Source organism: Chenopodium album, chromosome 8 (assembly GCF_948465745.1).
Source record: "Chenopodium album chromosome 8, dcCheAlbu1.1, whole genome shotgun sequence".
Classification (NCBI taxonomy): Eukaryota; Viridiplantae; Streptophyta; class Magnoliopsida; order Caryophyllales; family Amaranthaceae; genus Chenopodium; species Chenopodium album.
Genome location: NC_137841.1, coordinates 28,931,808 through 28,953,494, shown reverse-complemented (window position 1 = coordinate 28,953,494; position 21,687 = coordinate 28,931,808). Strand labels below are relative to the sequence as shown.

At 40.0% G+C, this 21,687-nt stretch overlaps 2 protein-coding genes across 2 annotated transcripts; both read right to left on the bottom strand.

Annotated features, from left to right (window-relative positions):
- Positions 1-1,483: 1,483 nt before the first annotated feature.
- LOC145641808 (asparagine--tRNA ligase, cytoplasmic 1-like) lies at positions 1,484-6,329 on the bottom strand. The gene is made up of 6 exons (XM_081692775.1): positions 5,698-6,329; positions 4,100-4,690; positions 3,257-3,507; positions 3,046-3,175; positions 2,033-2,091; positions 1,484-1,881 (listed from the first exon to the last, which is right to left on the bottom strand). Exons 1-6 carry the CDS (start codon positions 6,196-6,198, stop codon positions 1,698-1,700), a joined length of 1,716 nt encoding a protein of 571 aa, XP_081548901.1. The 5' UTR covers positions 6,199-6,329; the 3' UTR covers positions 1,484-1,697.
- Positions 6,330-7,818: 1,489 nt separating this feature from the next.
- On the bottom strand, positions 7,819-10,151 carry LOC145642895 (uncharacterized). Its single transcript, XM_081694056.1, has 5 exons — positions 10,047-10,151; positions 8,961-9,007; positions 8,654-8,859; positions 8,227-8,561; positions 7,819-8,181 (listed from the first exon to the last, which is right to left on the bottom strand). The coding sequence occupies exons 1-5, from the start codon at positions 10,149-10,151 to the stop codon at positions 7,819-7,821; spliced, it is 1,056 nt and encodes a 351-aa protein (XP_081550182.1).
- Between the last annotated feature and the right edge of the window lie 11,536 nt (positions 10,152-21,687).

The following is a 21,687-nucleotide window of genomic DNA, read 5'->3' as shown; positions in this document are numbered from 1 at the left end:
TGCCTCTCATGTTGTATAGAGCTTGTGATAGTTTTGCTGGACAAATAATTTAACCTACTATAATTACCATAATTATTCTTTTTCCTTGTAGGATTAATGCATTCCGACAAATGAAGGGAAGGGTTTATCCTATTTTAATTAATACAGACCTACAATAATAAACAAGGTGAATATAAATCTTAGTGGAGCTTCTTCTTTTATCACTTGTTTCCATGCAAACCTCTTTGATTTGTGTTGGCCCATCTTTCCGACTTCGCTTCGATTGTGATACACTGATATTTTGATAATGTTTATCCACTAGTTTGCTTTCAGCTTCACTTATCACTACCCTTGTACTCAAATGGAACATCACTCTTCTCAAATTGGAGTTCATACATCATAGCAACTAGCAAGGATGCAAAAAAAAAAACAGGAGTACTATTAATGAAAAACATGATTACAACCTAAACTAAGTAAAGAAAGCTGAATTACACGATAGAATATTGGGAGTTGGACCATATAACTTCTTACGCTTAGGAAACCAAGTGTACTTAGTGGGACATGATGCTATCTCTCCATTTTGTTGTGTATTGTATTCGATCAACTATTGTTGGTGAGGGTACTTCAGTCATTATCGCTTTGTATTTTACCAGTACTTCGTCTTAGTTGCTTGCTGCCTCAACAAATCATGAAAGATCCTTGACCTGAGTCAAAGCAATGATAAGATATCCCTTGTTGCATTACAGAATAACTGACAGTTTGCCTCTAAAATGGAAAGAGTAGAGCCGCCCTCAGCCCAACCTCCTTCAATTAACAAACTGGCATTCTTTTAATTAAGGAAAATTTGTTAGAAAGGTACTTATATATTCACTTTTTTGTGAAAAAGGACCTTATATGTTCAAAGTGGTGAAAAAAGGCCTTATAAGTCACTTTTGTTGTGAAGAGGGACCTTGACTTCGGAATATGGCCATTAATTTTACTTTTCCGGTGTTGACCATCACTCACATAGTCACATGGCACGTGATGTTTTAAAAAGACCCTTTCGTTCATTTTTTCCCCAAGTTTTCACATTTTCTCTCTTACTATCCCCAAATTTTCTCTCAAAATCCCTTCTCTTTCCTTAAAATCAAGAGAAAAAAAAAAGAAGGAAAATACATTTTTGAAACATCACGTGCATATTGCATGATGGTCAATGCCGGAAAAGTGAAATCGGTGGTCATATTCCGATGTCAAGGTCCCTCCTCACAACAAAAGTAACTTATAAGGACCTTTTTCACCACTTTGAACATATAAGGCCCCTTTTCACAAAAAGGTAAACATATAAGTACCTTTTAGACAAATTTTCCTTTAATTAATTATGATACTTGTTATAACAAGATCAATGCGTCAATTATAGTACTCCATATGTTTATAATGAATAGTTGACAATATTGATCCTCAAATCTGCGTATTTTAAATTATGCAAAAGGGCTTATGAAACAAACAATAAGGAAAAGAGAGGAAATTACATCTAAAACCAAAATTGTAGATATATGAAGAGAAAAAATACAGAAGATCAACTTCAAGATCATCATCACAAATCTCATTAACATAGATCAAGGAGTTCTGCTTTTCTATTTTTCCTTGTAATTAAGCAAGGATAAAAAAAAATCACAATTGTAATGCCATTTTGGTAAACAGGCAAACCGTAAGGACTAACAAAAGTGTGATCAGTCTGCCTATAAATCTGCCCTCCCTGGGTAACGCGGGAAAGGAATGACATCTCTGATGTTATCAATGCCAGTGGCAAAAAGAATCAACCTCTCAAATCCCAAACCAAATCCACAATGCTTTACAGTGCCATATCGCCTGAGGTCAAGGTACCACTCGTATGTCTCCAATGGCAATCCCATATCAGTAATCCTGCATGAAATGAAGCATTTTTTAGGATCAAATAGTTTTCTTTCTAGCCTTGACCATTTAAGGCCAAAAACAAACCAAAAAGCATAAGGATAATCAAGATCAAAGTCCTCAAAATTTTAACAGCACAAACCCAAACAAAAGAAAATCCTACCTCTTACAAAGAACGTCATAACGCTCCTCTCTCTGGCTTCCTCCAACCAGCTCACCAACCTGAAAAATACAAACCAACAGATACATCTTAAAACCCATTATAACAAATATTGCCCTCATATACTGCCATTTTAGTCAATTGGCTGCCACAAATATAACCATTAATTTTACAATAGATAAAGTACTCACTTTGCCCAATATCAATAGTCACCACTTGTACTGTTTTAAGTGATCTGGAAAATTATGTCACATTCCCTAAATACAGTACTGCTCGTATACATTTTGCATAGATTTTAAAACATAACCCAGTACCTCATGGCCCAATCTCTTAACCCGATTTTAACTTGGTATATTTTACAAATTAAACTGATTTATGATGATTCATAAGGTTCTTTTCTTACTAAATTCAATAAGTAAAACTGCATATTTTTAATAAAGAATATTCTAATTAAACCTTCACTAATACTCATAAAAAACAAATTTGCTAACAACTAAACTTATCTTCACTAATTACATTTTTTACACATGAAGAAACAGCATAAGTAGTGGAAAGGATGAAGAGAAGACAGCTATTAATAAAGGGCATTTTTGGGAAATCAAATGAATCGTGAACTTGGGGCTACATGACTAGGGGTGTAATGAGCCTAGCTAGGTTGTGATCTATTACTCAAAGATTTTTAATGCTGAGCACAATAAAGCTCAACTTGAGAAGCTTGTGAACAAACTCAAACACAAATGTTGTAATTTTCAAGCTCAAGTTTAGTTTTGTGGTAAGTTGACCTGGAAATTTTAAGCTTGAAAAAACTCAATACTCGGCTGGTTTGAATGCAAGAGTAACAAATTATACAAGTTGTTTGAATAACATCCCCATACAGTAACTATATTTCTGCATGAAATGAATCAAATAAGACAGCAGATTTTTTTTTTTTTTTTTTTTTTTTTTTTTTTTTCCAAGTAGAAAATCTCATGTTGGTGAGGAAGCACACAATTATATAGCAAAGATCAGAAGCCTACCTTTGGCACGAGCACATCCATTGCAGCAACAGTTTTCCCATCATCATTGAGCCTCATATAAAATGCCTTAATATCTTTTGGGTAGTCATATACTATAACTGGCTTCTTGAATAAGACCTCACTCAAGTATCTACAAAGTAAGATTAACTATAATATCAGCTTTTGCAGTTTGCACCATCAAGAGAATTCACACAAACAGAGATTAACACACCTTTCATGCTCAGTTGCTAAATCAATCCCCCATTCAACTTTATTCTCAAATTTTTTATCTGTAACTTCCTGGAGCTTCTTCACTGCATCTGTGTAAGTAATTCTCACAAAAGGAGTTGAAGCAACCATTTTCAAACGATCAATTGCAGTTTTGTCTACAAATTTCACCATCAATTCCATATCATCGAGGCACTTGTCAAGTAACCGCTGAGAAACAAATTGTACATATGCCTCTGCAAGGTTCATATCATCCTGGGAAGAGAATGCAACCACTAATCAGTTCAATGTTGTTAGAACTTTTTGTGAAATCTTACATATAACATTGCATGCAGAGTTCATGGATTCTTGAGCATCTCATGACTAGCAGATAATTAAAAATAAAGATAAAAGGAGAGAAATAAATACACATAAGATTCACAATCCTTCAAAAGTACACTAAATATATATATTAAAAAAATGAAGGAAAAAAAAAAGGTAAAGTAGTGCAGTACAGAATCAATGAGTAGTGCAGTACAAATTAATGTAACTCAAAATTACATAATTACGAATTAAAAAACTAGTGACTATCAACATGACTTCAGGAGTCACACTTGAAAAAAAAAAGTATACTTCATAATAAACAAAAGTATGTCAATGTCAAGTTGAATAATTAATCAACTAGTACAGATGGCAGGCATGACTATCACAAATCATCATCATCTTGAATTTCAATAAAATCAAAGTTTTGCTCAAAAAAACATAAAACCAAGGCTCTACAAGTTCAAGTGAACAACACAAATCTGATCATGACATACATTATTCATGGACATGCACTAAATTCCGAAAAGGAAAAGAAGGAAATTACCTCGAGATCTGCAAATGCCATTTCTGGCTCCAACATCCAAAACTCAGCAAGATGCCTGGAAGTATGGGAGTTCTCGGCACGAAATGTCGGCCCAAATGTGTAAACACTACCTAGGGCACATGCAAAAGATTCAGCTTGCAATTGTCCTGAAACTGTCAAGAATGCCTGACGAGCAAAGAAATCTTGAGAATAATCTATTTTCCCATCTTTTTCGGGAAGCCCAGGTTTAAGGTTAGCTCTCTCTTCCAACTTGGCAAGATCATCTTTAGCTTTATTTAATACTGCAACAGCAGCCTTAATTTCCTCTTTGCTTGCCTTGTCTTCCTTAAGTTTCTTAACAGCATCCCCTTTCTCTTGAACAACAAGCTTTGCTGCTTCAATGTCAGCTTCTGAAGGAGGTGGGTTCTCCTTCAACTCTTTCTCCACTCTTTCTGCTTCATTAATCAATGTTGTGACTTGAAACATCTCACCTGCACCCTCACAATCACTAGTAGTGATAATGGGTGTGTGCAAGTACAGAAAACCATGCTCTTGTAAGAACACATGAGTTGCATATGCAAGTTCATTGCGAATTCTACTAACAGCAGATATCTGTTACAAAGAAATGGCCATGTAATTAGAATCACCTAGCACTCCTTGGTATATTGATAAACAAACACATTATGAAATACTTCTCGACAAATTTTTCACAAATAATTTTCATCTGGGAAAAACTAGAGTCAGCCATATACAGGAACCCAAAGTTCACAAATTGGAAATTAGTTAAAACTGCTATAAGCTGAGACATCACTACAATCATTCATTTTTAAACCCCTTTCAGATTTACTCTGCATTTTCCCACAAAATAGTCAGACCAAATTTCAACAATTTTGTTTGCTCCTTATACTTCTGTAAAAAGTTCAGCCAATCTAGTTCAAACCAAAGATTGTGATTTTATTGTAATACACAGGTACGCCCCCAATTTCACAACAAAAAAAATAAACCACAAAGCATCCACAAGATAGCATACCTAGTAATGATCCATCGATCACAATTCAAACATAAAGATAACCCCATTATATTTCCTTCAAATGAAATAATTAAAACACTATTTGAGAACTATCATTCTCATAATTCCATCAGATAATACAACATACAATAACATAAAATTCACACACTTGCTATTATTTAGAACATCCTAAAAAATACACAGCTCGAAATATGGCTTTCAAATTAAAATCTGAATCAATCAATTCTTCAAATTAAGTTATGAATCAATCAATTCAGCTGCCCTACACAAAACACTCAGTGACCCATCGAATGTTATACCAAATACCATAAGCAAATGTGCAAATCATTCCCAAAAAAAAAAACATAAAATCCTCATTCACTAATTCTATTTCTAACATCCTGAAAACACCCAGCTCAAAATATTGCTTTCAATTTAAGTTCCGAATCCATCAATGCCGTGACTCATCCAAAGTTATGTCCGAAGCAAATGAGCAAAATGACTCCCACAAAAACAAAACAAAATTCAATAGAACCCAACAAACAAACACCAATAAAAATGCAATAAACAAACCATCACAATTCATAAACATGGACAAATAAAATATTACCAAATTAGTCCTCGGTCGAAGATGAAGACGATCCCTTAAAAACTCGAGAGTAAGCCGAGTCTTAGGCAAAGGATAAGTAGCAGGATCAGCAGGACCCAACTCCAAAACCTTATCAACCTTCAGCTCAATCTTCTGGCGGGTACCTTCGGGCGGGGTCTTAAGCGTACCCGAAAGCGAAACCGAGGTACCAGTATGAACAAGGCGGGTCAAATCGTAAACAGAAGCATCAACCATAACTTGTAGATTAGCAGAGCAAGAACCATCAGTGATCTCGAGGAAGGCGAAGGAGTTGTGGCCTTGCATTCTTCCGGTGCGAACCCAGCCGCCGACGATGACGGATTGGCCGTCGAGGGAGGCGCCGCCATCGGGGCGGCTGAGGATGTTGGCGATTGGGACGCGTTTGGAGAAGCGAGCGAGGGGAAGGGAGGATGTGGGAGTGTCGGAAATGGTGGTTTTGGACATTTCGGAGGTTGGTGGAGGTGGGGTTGAATCGTCCGCCATTGTTGGAGGAGAGAGAAGGAGAGGGAGGTTGGAGATTTGGGAGTGGCGAATAAGTTTTAGTGGAAAGTAGAGTATACTCTTAAATAAAACCCTAAATTTTGATGGGAAAGTTGTTAGTTTTTGACGATTGGAATTGGAAGAAATGAAGAATTAGATGCAAGATGCCTATTGTACTGTCAAAGATTGTTCCCAGACACGTAAGATAACAAATTGGTACCCCATCCATCTCAAAAAATAAAAAATAGGAAAAATAGAAATAAATAATCCCACATTTGCGTGATTAGACAATAACAATCACACCTTTTGATTATTACTAAACAATCCTGCCTTGGTATATCATCTTCTTTTAACAGACTTTTTTACCTACAACCTGTTAAATAGGTATAAATGTTTTTTTTTTGTAAAGCCACATGTCGCCTAGTAATTGGTCAAAATAAAAAAAAAATTAAAAACAAAAACAAGTAAAAAAAAATAAGGGATTTTATCACTAGTACCCTCAAAGATCTGACTTTTATCAATGGTGCACCTCATTAAGTTTTCATTATCAGCGATGCCCCTAAAACTTTCACCTAATTGCTACAATGATAATTTGGTTAATAAAACGTTAAGTAAACGGTAATTTGGGGTTTTTGGCTTGTTTAAGGAGTTAGGGAGATGAAAATACTGAAATGCCTCTGCCCCAAGAACTCCCTCCAAAATTCTGTTTCTTTTTCCCTCCCTTTTTCTCGATTTTTCCCTTTTTCTTCTGTCTCTTATTTAAACCCTTTGCATCTTTAGAATTCCCTCTTCTCTTCTCTATTCTTCTCTTCTCTTCATTTCTCTTTTAAACTCATACTCTTCAATGGCTTCTTATGGCAGGGATGCATCTTCAAGGAGCATCAGTTGTGAAGGTGCTTGGTTCAAAGCCATGAACTGCAATTGCCAACCAACAAGATATGCAGACATTAGGTTTTCGAACTCAATATCGAATCCTAGAAGGCCCTATTATAAGTGTAGGCTCTGTGAGTTTTTTATGTGGGTAAGGGAAGACCCAGTTGTAAGAGACATTGGAGGGAGGCAAGGAGATGCAACATATATACATGCATTAAGGGTTGAATTTGCAGAGTTTATGCACAAGACTGATGTTTTTGCTGATTTTATGTACATGGTGGTCAAATTGGCTGTGGTGATGTATTTGGTGTTGCTTTTAGTTAGTTTGAAATAGATGAATTTAGTTGTTGTCTTGCAATTGTCAAACTCTAATGTAGTAGTTGCTTTATTTTGGAATAAAGACATGGGTTTAACTATTTGTTTGTGTGTATTACATCAAATTATTTGCAAAGTAAACAGCAGCAAATTGCAAGAAATGAAACAAGTACATTACCAATTCTTAATTTGCCAAAAACAAAAGACTTAATTAATCATAAGTAATTGGTGCCAAAACAAGAGGTCAACTGTTTGCACAAAATTTGTTCCAAAAAACAACTTAATCATAGTTTAAAGTTGATGGCTAAAAACCTCTTATTAACAACAGTACACTAACACTTAAAATGATGAGCTTTTAAACAATTGTTCCAATCCAAAAAAAAAAGTTCCTTGATATTGTAAAATTAGCTAAATAGGACAATTAGCAGTTGAGCTTCATGGCTGTGATTGAGACAAGTCTTGTGGTTGGTTGGACATCTGAGATGATGAGATCTCTGTTGCAGCCCCTTGTGCTTTGGAATGAGCAGCAGCTTCCTTGGCAGCCTTTGATTGATCCCTCACCCTTGGATTTTTAACCACAAATGCCTCACTTGATTTCAATTCCTTCCCAGTTAAACCCCCTTTGCATGTCTTTTTGTTGTGCCCAAAATTTCCACAACTGCTGCATCTCACAGTTCTTGCCCTCTTGCCTGGTTGCTCTTCACCCTCTTCCCTTCTTCTGTTTCTACTTGGCCTCCCAACACCTCTCTTCATCTTTGGTGGGGCAATCTGGTTGGGGTGGTTAGGATGAGGTGGTGGCTATTGAGAGAAATCAGGAATTGGGTGTATATCATGGCAGTGCACCTGCTTGTATGTTTTTGCAGAATACCATGAGCTAACATAGTTGTGAGGATCTACTTTAGAATGTAGCATAGCTCTGATTGCATGTCTGCAGGGGATACCAGACAACTGCCAAGCTCCACATGAACATATCTTGTTGTTGAGACTAAGAGGAAACTGAGACTTCCCCTCATGAATCTCATACTCTCCAAGACTTGACTGATAGGCCCTACATGTGCTTGTAGCTTTGCTAATATCTCCGACCAACTTAGCAATTTTAGGCCACAACTCATCATCATTCCAGTCTTGTGCTCTTTGATGCCTTGATACAATTCTGACCATACATACTCTTCTAATACCTGTTTGACATGGAAAAAAAAAAAAGAACATTAGCAACTAGATTGTACTCTGTCATATTGCAATGATAATATTCAGTTGAGCAGACATATACCTTCAATCAAGGTTAAAACTGGTTTGCATCTGTCTACCCCTAGTGTGGAGTTGAAACTCTCAGCAAAATTTGAGGTGTTGGAGTCATTGCACACATTTGGATCAAACTTATGTTTGCTCCATTTTGACTGATCACCCAAGTCAGCAAACCATTTCATTACATCTGCTCCCCCTTCCTTTTGAAGCCTTTCCATAGCCTTTCTGAAGCTGTACACATTAGTGGCATTGCATGCCTCCAGAACAAAATGTACATCAAAGGCCCTGGGAATGCTTTCTTGTAATTCCTACTCAAATGCCTGCAGCAATACCTTCTCTTTGCTTCTGGCCACACATTGGTTAGGGCAATATCTACTCCCTGCCATCAGCAAACATAAGCAACCATAAGCAAAATTAAGCAAACACACTGTAAACACAAATTTTGAGTATGTGAAATAGTCAAAATAAATGCAACAAATATAACTTTTATTAATATAACAAATTTGAGTACAATCTCTAATCTAATCCACTGATTCGATTTCCACGCTACGTCGTTAAATGGCTCGATTCGTTGTAGTTGAAACTGGGATTCCTTGATAGAGGGCCGAAAAGGCTTGATCTCAATCAAGGTTGGTCTTCTAGAATGGAACGGCACGTCTGGTGCTTGTTGTTCTTCTTCTAGCTCTTGAGATTGGTTTTTTTAGAGAAGTTTAGAGAGGGTTTTTTTTAGTAGAGAGGTTTTTCTCTGGATTTTTCATGTGTGTGAAATGAGGGGGGAAGGATTCTATTTATAGAGTTCTCCCAAGCTAGGGTTTTAAGGTGACCACTAAATGGGCCACATATCCACTTCCACCTCCTTACCTAAATAACCCATTTAAATTATAAACAAATCCAATTTGTTGGATTTTATTAATAATTAAATGAGTCTAACTAAAACAAATAACATGGGCCAAAGTAACCCAGATTAATTATTTAGTCAATATACCCGAGTCAACAATTTGACTTTGACCCGAACAATATGTAACGACACTTGATAAAATTCCGTGCCTTCAAATTGCCCCCTCGAGATCGGTCACGGACACGATTTTGAAGTGTTTGATCGTGATCGGGCTCGAAATTTGGTTGACCCGATAATAATTATCGAGTAACCCCCTTTCTTTTTTTTTTTTTTTAGAACGAGGAAATTCTTCCTCAACTCAAAATTATTAAAGCTCTGTATACAAGTTACAAGTTTGTGACATCCAACAAATTCCACCAAAATTGGTATCATTTTGGACTATTAACTAGTAACTAGAGCATCATAACTTCATAAACTCCAAAATATCCTCAGTCCATTTCAAAATTCAATAGCTAAGCTTATCTACAGAGCTAACAATTCCCCAGTGGTGTAGGAAAGAACATCATGACTTCGAAAATACGAACTCTTCAATAGCTGGAAACTCACCAATCCTCTTCAATATCTGACTGCTAGGTGGTTCATCAACTCCATTCTTGCCAAAATGATAATGTGGAAGACAAAACATATCTTTTAATCAAGATATATTTTGTGAACAACCAAAAAGAAAATCTATCTCGTAGGAAATCAAACCAACTTGGCCACTTTATATTCACCTTGATTGAAGATAAATACTACGGAGTATGATAAACACCACTTCGCTGAGCTAACCGTAATATTTGAGCCTTATTGAATAAAAAAAAAGATAAGATAAAATCCTATCTCATGAAATAGAAGTGTATTATCCTGACTATATCTCCAATTTGATTGGCTTGAGATAAATTAGTTGATTAAACTTCTAAATTATCTTCTTGGAGGACAAGTTAGCTTGTAGCTCTATAAATACCAGATCACCTTCCACACATTAATGACATCGAATTATTGGCACTGTTATTCCAGAAGCTTTGAGATATCAATAATCAAACGCACACCTCTTACAACAACATTGCTGGAGTTTCGACGCCCATTCGACCCCAAACTAGTTCGACCTCAACGAAGATCAGAGGTGATACCGTGATACGACACTGCTGGAGTGCTGGAGTTCACCATCGGAGTATATACCGCCTCACGCCGAAGCTACATTCGAGCCCAGCCGTCACCGGAGTCCCGACCACCGCACATCGGAGTAGTACATACGCCTTGCCGCAACCGGAATTTCGACCACCACACATCGGAGCTACGTTCAGCCTTGCGCCATCTCGATCGGACAAGAGTACAGGGAATTCCCTTGATATTGAGTATGCTTCCAAAATTACTTGAATGCTTTAATAGCTCTTAATTTTGTGCTTCAATGTATTTTTTGAGAAAGTAGATAAGCTAAATTGCTAAAATAAAATACGGAGTGGTAATATGGTGACTAAAGCAACACTTTATTAATGTCTGACACCCACTTTTTTTTTTTTTTTTTTTTTTCAAAATGATATCATGATAAACCAACTAGCAGCCACGTGACTTTTTTTTTTTTTTTTTTGATATCATGATAATCATGATATGCTAAAATCACTTCAAGCCACGGAATATATTAAACTTCTTATTTTTATTATTATTATGATGATGCTTTGATACCACCATGATTTCTCATATAAAGTCACACTTTTGCCTTAGAAACGTCATGGCGCAATTCAAGTTTGAAGGAGCACTTGAGGATGACTTCTTACGTGTGTCTAATGGAGCTGCGGGTCCAGATGGGATTCATTTTCCCTCCTTTCGCCCTATGACTGGAGCTTTTGCAGAGAATTGGAAAGTGGAACATCCCTCAACAAGTCTAAAACACTGGTGGAAAGAGGTCTTCGAAGGGTCGAATAAGACGCCCAAGGAGGTACTCCAGTCATCGCACCATCGGCCATCTATAGAAGTTAAGGCATTGGACACACTCTCCGCACGCATATCTCGCAGGGAAGTCGCCAAATGGGGTTCGAAGTTACTCATTGGAGCTGAATTCTCACACATACCTCAATACTGGGAATGGTTGGAGGACATATTGCAACACTTCAGGCACATGCTTACAAGCACCAATATCCTTGACGCAGTTTATGCCTCTATGTTCTGTTACGAACGCAACACTCCATACATGCAAGCTTTTTGTGAGATGTGGAGCTCAACGACCAACACACTACTTACTTCAGCGGGCGAAGTCTCGATCAGTTTATGGGATTTGCACTATCTCAGCGGACTCCTAATAAATGGTTCTTTCTACGACGAGGTCGTCCCATCTGCCACGGAGTTAGAAGGGTATGACCAAAACGGCTCTTTGTATCTTCCTTATAGTTGCAAGTACCTTTTCGCGGCTTATCAACACATTGCTGCAAAGTCACGCGGAACTCACGTCAAATTTGATAGTTGGTGTAAATTTTGGTTTCGTGGTGTTTCGAGATATTCGACCTCTTCTGACGACAGAAAGGCTCACATACTTCCCGTGCCTATGACCAGTTTTGCTACCGTGAATGAGACTTTCCTATGGAACGATGATGTACATGAAGCTTTTACCATCTTAGGCATCCCTGAGGCACACCGCAAACAGACCTATCTTGCCGCCTTTCTTTCTTGCTGGTTGTGCGCTTTCGTCCTCCCTTTGAAAGACTTAGGCTTCATTCGTCCAGGAGTATTCAAACCTGCATCTTCACTTGCAAGTGGTCGCAAAATATCTTTGGCTATTCCTATTTTGACCAGCATTTATAGAGGCTTGAACGAGCTATCGACTTCCGCAGCGCCCGGGAGACGTCCAGGATTCTTCCCAGCACACTATGTCTCTATATGGATAGCAAAGTATTTTCGAAGTCATCGAATGTCTACTCACAAGTACGCTAGTGCCCATATGATTGGATTTCAAGGCCCTGATGCAGTCATTTACTCGTCATCTGCCGATGCTAAATCGACTATACGTTCTGGTAGATCGATCAACTGGCTTGCAACTTGCCCAAATGAACCTGAAGATAAAAGATTTGTAGATGACAATCAACGTCTTCGCCGCATCTCTGATTACTTCATCGCCATGAGATCTTGCTATGTGACTCTAAGATACGATGATAGTTACGTGATTGAGTCGTACAACCCTCATAGGTTTGGTCGCCAATTTGGTTTTTACCAGGGGTTGCCTGGTGAACTTGAGCCACAGGTAGATGCCATTACCCCAGAGCGTGTATTCCAATTATTCCAGGCAAGCACCCAATTAGGCACGAAGTCTGAGTTTTTCATCCCGAGTCGTCCGTTTAGTCCTCAATCTCGAGTTACTTCTGCTTATGCGACCTGGTGGGCATCGGTCTTCCCCCGAACCTCGTCAACTTCTAGTTCACCGAGTCCTCTAGATGCTCCTGTAACTCGTAGTCAAGGCAAGTCTAAGAAGAGGAAGGACGATAGCGACCATTTGGGAGGCAAAGTTGTAAAATCAGTCGTCGATTCAAGCACCAAGCGCACATTAAAGGTTAAGCTCAACAAGTCTTGTGAAAAGTCTCCATCCTCAAGGGAGAAAGAGAATGACAAAAGGAACTCCCCCAACAAAGTTATTCTTCCAGGCGATGCTTCTGTCCTTTATGACGTCCTTGGCGATTGCTACGATGAGATCGCGAATGACAAGGGACAGGTATTTTTTTTTTTTTTTTTTTTTTTTTGTGTGTAACTCAATGAACCCTATTTTATTTTATTTTTAGGTCAATCATGAGCCCATGAACCTCTCAGACGAGTTGGAAGCTTGTAACGACACTTTCGATCCTCCACTAAACCAAGATTTAATCGATGCGTCTCAGGATCCAGTCATCGTTAGTGTTGTAGCAAGCATGGAGATTGATGGATACGGTCCCTCCTCTTCCGCTCCTAGTTCGGCAAAGACCCCTGCTTTCAATGTAAGAGACACGATATCAAAAATTGACAAGTATGCTGCGCGCCTTATGGTTGAAGAGATAAAAGGGAAGCTTCTCGCAACTCCCTTGGATGAAGTTCATGAGCTTGATCAAGAACTCATAGAGGCATTCCAGTACATAAGAGCTAAAAAGATCGATAGCTCTAGCTTTGAGCAATCTGTTAGAAGCTATGTAGAGGTTGCTTCACAACTCCATGCTCAGCGAGCAAAATGTGAAGGGAAGGCGCCTTTAGGAGACCTCGAGAAACAACTTTCGATGATGGAATCTCAATTGAGCAAAGCGGTTATCCTTCAAAAGGAGAATGGAAAGAAAGTTGAAACTTTTCATCAAGAGATTGAGGAAGTTGCGCAGAAGAAAGCTCAATTGGTGAAGGAAATTGCTAGCTTGACTGAGAAGGAAGCTACTCTTGCATCACTTGTTTCAGATTCAGAGCATCAGTTTGCGGAGTGCACAAAGAAAGTAAATGACTTGAAGATGTCCCATACTTCTCTTGAGCAGAGTATCTCAGCCATCAAGGAAGCGTAGTCCAAGCTATCTGAAGTTGAGAAGATCTACGATACTCGACGAGACGCATTGAAGACCTTAGATTGGACGCCATAGTCATTTTTTTTTTTGAACTTTTGTTTTGACTCGATTCATGGTAGCATGAAATGAATAATGATTATCCTTCCTTTTACCACTATATCGTCTTTATTTCCTCGTAGAGTTGTTGGCAAGTACAAGTTTTTTTTTTTTTTTTTTTTTTTTTTTTTTTTTAGCCGTTCACAGTTTAAGCTCTTGCGGGCCAGGAGCGTTGCGGGGCATGATGATTTTGATTTTTTTTTTTTTTTGATGTGGCTGGACTCAAAGTTTTTTTGTGACTTCAAGCTGCCTACGTACCTGTAAAGCGGGAAATCCGCCTTACAAGATCAAGCCAACGTAGTTCATCAAGTCTTTTTTTTGAATTTTTTTTTTTTACGCAGTTTAGGCTCTTGCTTAGGAGCTTATTACATCAATTGGTACTTTAGGGGTAGTAGCGCTTCAAAAACTTGCCATTGATAGGGCCTATGCGTAACCCGTCTGCATCAACGATCTTGTACGCTCCATTGGTGTATACTTCTTGGACGATATAAGGACCATCCCATTTCGAACTGAATTTGTTCCCCGTCTTTCTAGAAGTGATGATGGGTCTTTTAACAGCTAGAACAGTATCTCCAACCTGGAATGAACGTACACGCACTTTCTTGTTGAATGTACGTGTTAGTCGAGCATGATAACACTCCAGACTTTGTTGAGCTTCAAGCCTTTTCTCATCCAATGCTTCTAACTCAGCCAATCGGAGTTTAGCATTTTCTTCGTCGGTAAGCTCTTCTTGTATGGCTACACGCAACGACGGGATTTGTATTTCCAATGGTACGATAGCTTCGACACCGTACACCAATGCATAAGGAGTTGCTTGGGTCGGAGTTTTGTAGGTTGTTCGATACGCCCATAGAGCTTCACCAAGCTGCTCATGCCAATCACGTTTCTGCTTCTTTGTTATCTTGCTAAGCAAATTACATAGAGTTTTGTTGAAGGCCTCAGCTAGTCCATTAGCAGGAGCATTATACATCGAAGACTTGCGTTGTGTAAACTTAAACTTGTCACACAGACTTGTCATCAACCTGTTAACAAATGGAGTGCCATTGTCTGTGATGATGTATCGCGGCACGCCGTATCGATGAATAATGTGGTTTCTGATGAAATCCACCATATTCTCCTTTTTGACCTCGCGTAGAGGGATGGCTTCTGCCCATTTTGAAAAGTAATCTGTAGCAGCAAGGATATATGCATGACCAGCCGACGACTTTGGTGTAATTGGTCCTACAACATCAAGACCCCATGCTTCAAACGGCCAAGACGTCACAGTAGGATGTAACGGCTCTGGAGGAGTATGAATAAAATTTGCGTGAAATTGACAAGCTTCACATTTCTTCGCAAATTCCATGTAATCCTGTACCATCGTGGGCCAGTAGTATCCCATTCTTTTGACACGGTCATGTAGTTTCGGACCCGATTGATGTGCTCCACAAACTCCTGAATGAGCTTCCTTAATAGTTTTAGCAGCTTCCTCATCTCCAAGACATCTTGACCAAGTTCCAAGGAAAGAGCGCCTGTAGAGTGTCCCCTTGTAATAGATGAAGCGTGGAGCTCGCCTTCGAATCTCTATTTTGTGCTTTAAATCTCTTGGAACTCTTCCATTCTCTAGGTAGTCAATGAGTGGTTGACGCCAATCCACTGCGTTTATTTCGTAGACCGAAACAATGCACGCATCTTAGATTTCTTCATCTTCTAGAGAAGTCACTACCCACCGGTTGCAGACGGAAACTGTGGTGCTCTCCTCTTCCCCCAGTGCCAAAGTAGCTGCAAGATTTGCAAGAGAGTCAGCTATCTTATTGGCACTTCTTGGAACGTGCTGGAGTTTGACGCTTTCAAATGATTCCAACAACTGTGAAGCGAACTTGTGGTAAGGCTTCAAATCTTCTTTCTTAACCTCATATTCATCAAGAAGTTGATGTATTACCAACATAGAATCTCCATATACATCGAGATCCTGGATGTTCATCCCCTTTGCCATTTGCAATCCCAAAATAAGTGCTTGATATTCAGCAACGTTGTTCGAGCATAAGTTTGCTAGGGAGAATGAATAAGTGAGGACATGTTTCTCTGGTGACACAAGGACAACACCAGCTCCGGCACCATCTTGTCGTGCAGCCCCGTCAAAATATAGCTCCCATGGTGGAAGGATGTCAATGTTAAACACCTCTTCGCCAGGAAGATTGTCCGAAAGCTCCCAATGTGATGGAATTGGGTGATCGGCTAAGAAATCGGCTAGAGCTTGACCTTTAACTGCCTTTTGGGGCACATACGTGATGTCGTGTTGAGTTATGAGCATAGCCCACTTGGCGAGTCGTCCATATAGCACCGGTCTTGACAAGATGTATTTGATTGGATCTGCTCTGGAAATGACTCGTACTGTATATGCTTGCATGTAATGTCTTAGCTTTTGAATGGAAAAAATCATAGCTAAGCACACTTTTTCTATTGGAGTGTAATTTAGTTCGGCACCAACTAGGGTACGACTCAGATAGTAAAGTGCTCTCTCCTTTCCTTCTTCATTTTCCTGGGCGAGTAATGCTCCCAGCGATCTTTCTTGAGCCGAAATATACAAGATGAGTGGCTTCCCTTGAATTGGTGCCCCCAAGACTGGTGGAGTTGTCAAGTACTTTTTGATATTGTCAAAAGCTTTCTGACACAAGTCGTCCCATTCAAACGGAGCTCCTTTCTTCATAAGATGGCTAAATGGATGACATCTTCCAGCCAGATTAGAAATGAAGCGCCGAATGTATGCAAGTCGTCCTTGGAGACCACGCAACTCTTTGAGATTCTTTGGTTCTGGCATGTTTTGAATCGCGGAAATCTTTGACTGATCAATTTCAATCCCTTTATGCCTCACTACGAATCCTAGAAACTTGCCCGAGCTGACACCGAATGCACACTTCAAAGGATTCATTTTCAGTTGATACCTTCGTAATTTCTCAAACACATCTCGTAAATGAAGTAAATGGTATTCCCGCTTTTTTGACTTGACAACGAGGTCATCAACATAACATTCAACAGTTTTGTGCATAATGTCTTCAAAAATTTTCTGCATCGCCCTTTGATAGGTAGCCCCTGCATTTTTCAGGCCAAAAGGCATCACCTTATAGCAAAAGATTCCCTTTGGTGTACGGAAAGCAGTTGCTTCTTGGTCTTCAGGAGCCATGAGAATTTGATTGTAACCCGCAGTGCAATCCATGAAGGATAAAGCCTCATGCCCTGTTGTGGCATCGATCATTATCTCAGTGACAGGCAAAGGGAAATCATCCTTTGGACACGCATTGTTAAGATCTCTGAAGTCTACACAAACGCGTAGTTGTCCGTTCTTTTTCCTTACAGGGACGATATTTGCAATCCAATTTGGATATTTGACCTCACGAACGAAGCCTGCATCGATGAGTTTATTGACTTCAGCTTCAATTTCAGGGATCAATTCAGGCCGAAAGCGTCGTTGAGGTTGTTTCTTTGATAAGATTCCCTTTCTGATTGCCAGACGATGAACTGCAATCTTAGGATCAAGCCCCGGCATCTCTTTATAGCTCCATGCGAACACATCTTTGTACTCCATGAGCAAGTCAAAGTAAGCTTTTTCCTCATTAGGAGAGAGTTGAGCACTTACATAGATAGGGCGTGGCTCATCTATGGTACCAAGATTCAATTCCTTTAAATCATCAACAGTGGATTGCCCCCCGTCCTCGAGGGTCCTAGGGGCTTCTGTTGGCTCCACCTCTTCATCCAAGATACTTTCTTCCGAGACGGTGACGTGGTTGGAAGTAGCAAGGATATTCTCACCGTTATCATCTTCACGATTAGTCAGATCCTTTTGGCCGGTGAGAATCACTGTACGTCCTTTCACACTAAGGGTTTTTCCTGTCTTTACTTCCAGTAGATCGAGGCGCTTCATGCGAGATGAGATAATGCTCTTGACATCATTCTCTAACTCAAATTTCTTTATGTTCCCTTTCTGCTGACATCGTGATTTAGAGATGGCTCCAATGCTCCCTAGTCGGTTGAAGACATTTCTCCTATGCTTCTTGACTTGCATGTTTTGTTGGCGATAGTTGATGGGTTTGTTTTCCACTCTTAATCTTTTGAAGACGCCCTTAGACTCCTTTATGCCTCTTGATTGACCACCCAATCTACTAAATATGGACTCTGATGGGTCGAGGCTTGGACCCTCCAACCTATCAAAAACTGAATGATGTGGCCTAGATGATGCCGGTTGAATCCTATCGAAGACAGAGCCCCTTTTGTTTCGGTGTAGTGTTTTCACCTACGCTTTCCTCAACTTCTTCCACCGCAATATACTGGGATGCTTGTACCGACTTTCTTCGAGCCGAGATCTTCACTGGTTGAGGTTCCGTGAAACCCAATCCAACTTTTTTCACCCAAACGCGCTCACCTTGTTGTTGCAGCTGCTGTTGAGATTTGTTGAGGCCGTAGGAGGCAGCATCGATGACCTTTCCCATCAGCTTTGGGTTAGAAAAATCGTACCCTGAGCTTTTCATCAATTTGTAAGCAACTAGGTCAAATCCTTCTTTCCTAGCGCTAGGCATCTCCGATATATTTTCAAAGCTTGCAGATGGTGGATTAGATATCTTCTGGTTGCTTACTCGCCTAACTGGCAAAGTCATGCTTTCACCTACTGAAGATAGCTTACTTTCGACTTTGTTAGGTGTGACACGTACTTCACATTTTTCGAATGGAGTTTGTCCCTCCTTGCGACGTGACATAGGAATGTAACGTAGCACTTGAACATGTGAGTTAGCCTTCACTTCTATGCTTCTTTTCTCATTGATTTCCTCAGCCTTCTCACTCAAGACCTCCTTTGAAGGAGGGTCTTCTTTCGTTTGTTGCTTCTTCGGAGCTTGTTTTCCTGTGGAGGCTATTTCCAATGGCATCACTTCAACTGGCTCTTCTTTATCGATGTAGAACTTAGCATCAGCGAAATGAGATTCGGCATCTGAGAAAGGCTTCACCTCTGCGCTCACCCTTCTTTCACCGTTCTTGTAATACTTGAAGCATTGATGCAAGGTTGATGCTACTACTCCGTTTTCGTGCATCCATGGTCGCCCTAACAACAAATTGTATGAAGTTTTTGAATCAATGACATGAAATATTGTTGTTGCAGTCATATCTCCAACGGTTAAATTGACTCTTATCATGCCGATGGCTCGTTGCCCCCCGAGGTTGAAACCTTGAATCATGAGGCGGCTTTGAGACAATTCATCGTCGGTGATTCCTAACTTCCTCATAGTAGACTTTGGCATGATATTCACTGCAGAGCCTCCATCTATGAGTATGCGATTAACCTTTTGTTTGCGGATGTATCCACAAACAAAAAGAGGTCTATTATGAGGTTTCGACCCAAGCATAAGATCTTCATCAGTGAACGCCAAAGATGCACTACATGCTGCATATCGGTCAGGATGGTCCTCATAGATGCCTTGTTCGATATTTTCCTTTGATGTATAGTGAGTAGGATTTTCTATAGCTCGTGCCATAGCGAATCGCATTTCTTCTGGTAGAGACAAAGCTTGGCGCCATCCCATACGAGCTGGGACTGTGTCTAACAACGCAAGAATCTTTGAATCTCTTTCGGGATCTCGTGAATGATCGAGACGTGTAGATGGTTGACTTTCCTCAGATCCATCTTTCACTTCCGCCGTGTAACAAGACACTACATCAACAGAAGCTTCACTGAAATAATTTCGAGGGAAGAATCTGCCTAAAGTGATTGGCATCCAGGGCTTTACTTCTTCACGAGGGACACGTAGAGCACATCGCTTCCTCATTCTTTTTATTTCCTCCGCTTTTCTGAGACCTTTCCTTGTTTGCTGGTGCTTCTTACAAGGTAGTGAAATGGATGTCGTTGGCTTCCTTGCCTTCCTCCTGGTTACCAACGTCCATCCTTCCTCTTCCTCTTCATACGACAATGGAGTAGGATCTGAATGCAATGTTGGGATGAACTTTATTACTTGTATGACAACAGGCTCCAAACTCCCAAATTGGATGGTTTGTGCACGCCGTTCGCATGGTGAAGCATCCATGGCGACTGTGGTATGATTGGATCCTACTGTTTCATCTAAATCTAGCACAATCTTTCCTTCTTTTGCGAGCCTCATTATTCTCTCCTTGAGAGTGATGCATTTTTCGAGGGGATGACTCACCAATCTATGGTATCGACAATAGTTTGGATCAGATGTTCTACCCATTTGCTCGGGGCGTTTAGACTTAGGTAACTCGATGATCTTTTTCTCGAGCAAATCGTCTAGCATTCCCGACAAATCTGAATCTGGAAATGGGTACTTTTTTGCCTGCAATTACTTTAAGGTAGGCCCTTCTCTTTTTGTATTTGCATCCTTCAAAGATGACTCTCTCTTTTGTTCACTCTTTGGCTTACCAGAAATTTTTACTGGAGCAGATGTGGTGGAGACTGCCAATGACTCTTTGGTAGATTTCTTGTTGGTCTTTTCCGTCTTCCTGAAATTATTTTTCTCTTTCCTGACGAAATCTGAAGAGCTTGTACCACGGCTTGAGATGCTTATCTCCATGTCGTGGGCTCGAGTTGCTAGCTCTTGAAAGGACCTTGGTTTTATCCCTTGTAGGATGTACAACAGATCCCACTTCATCCCTTGGATACACATTTCAACAGCAGAGGTTTCTGATAGGCGGTCTTTGCATTCTAGACTTAAAGCTCTCCATCGACTGATGTAGTCCAGAACTGGTTCATCTTCCCATTGTTCAGTCTTGGTTAATTCGGTCATGCTGACTATGCGTCGTGTACAGTAGAATCTCTTCTTTAACTCCTCCTCCATGTCATCCCAACTATCGATGGACTCTCGAGGGAGATCAGTGTACCAATCGAACGCAATTCCCTTAAGGGAACGAACGAATTGTTTGACAAGCAAGTCTCCTGCCGTTCCAGCGTTGTTGCATGTCTCAATAAATGAGCGATGTGCTGCTTGGGATTGCCTTTCCCATCGAATTGCTGGAATTTTGGGGGTTGATAGCCTTTAGGCATCTTCAATTTGCTGATTCTCTTACTATATGGCTTCTCGTACAGCTTCTTGTCGCGAGAACCTTCTCCCAGTTGGTTCTTGATAGCGTTTGCTATCATATCCTGGATTTTGTGGATGGTGAATATGGACTCGCTTTTAGCACTTGATTCGGAACTCTCTCCATCAGAGTCTACTTCTTCCTCTTCCGAATCGCTTGCTCCCTTTGGATGTTTTCCAAGCTTTTTGTTTAAAGCAGAGATTTTCTCGTTTTGTTGCCTGATCTGCTCGTCTTTTTCTTCTCCATCCTTCATTAACTTTTGAAGGAGGCCCTTCAATTCGACAAGTTGTTCCTCGACGGTCTTGGATTCAATCACCATAACTGCAGCAATAGTTGTTTGTGATGATTGAGAAAACTCAATCATATCAGAAGTTCGTCGTGGAGTTGAAGGAGATGAGGCACGACTGCTTTCTTGATCTCCTTCGTCGAATGCATCGAAAAGCGGGCTGGTATGGATAACCAACTTCTCAGATCTGGCAGGTGGAGTCCTCTCTGAGTCGTGTGTAGAGGCAGAAGGTTCACCTTCAGGAG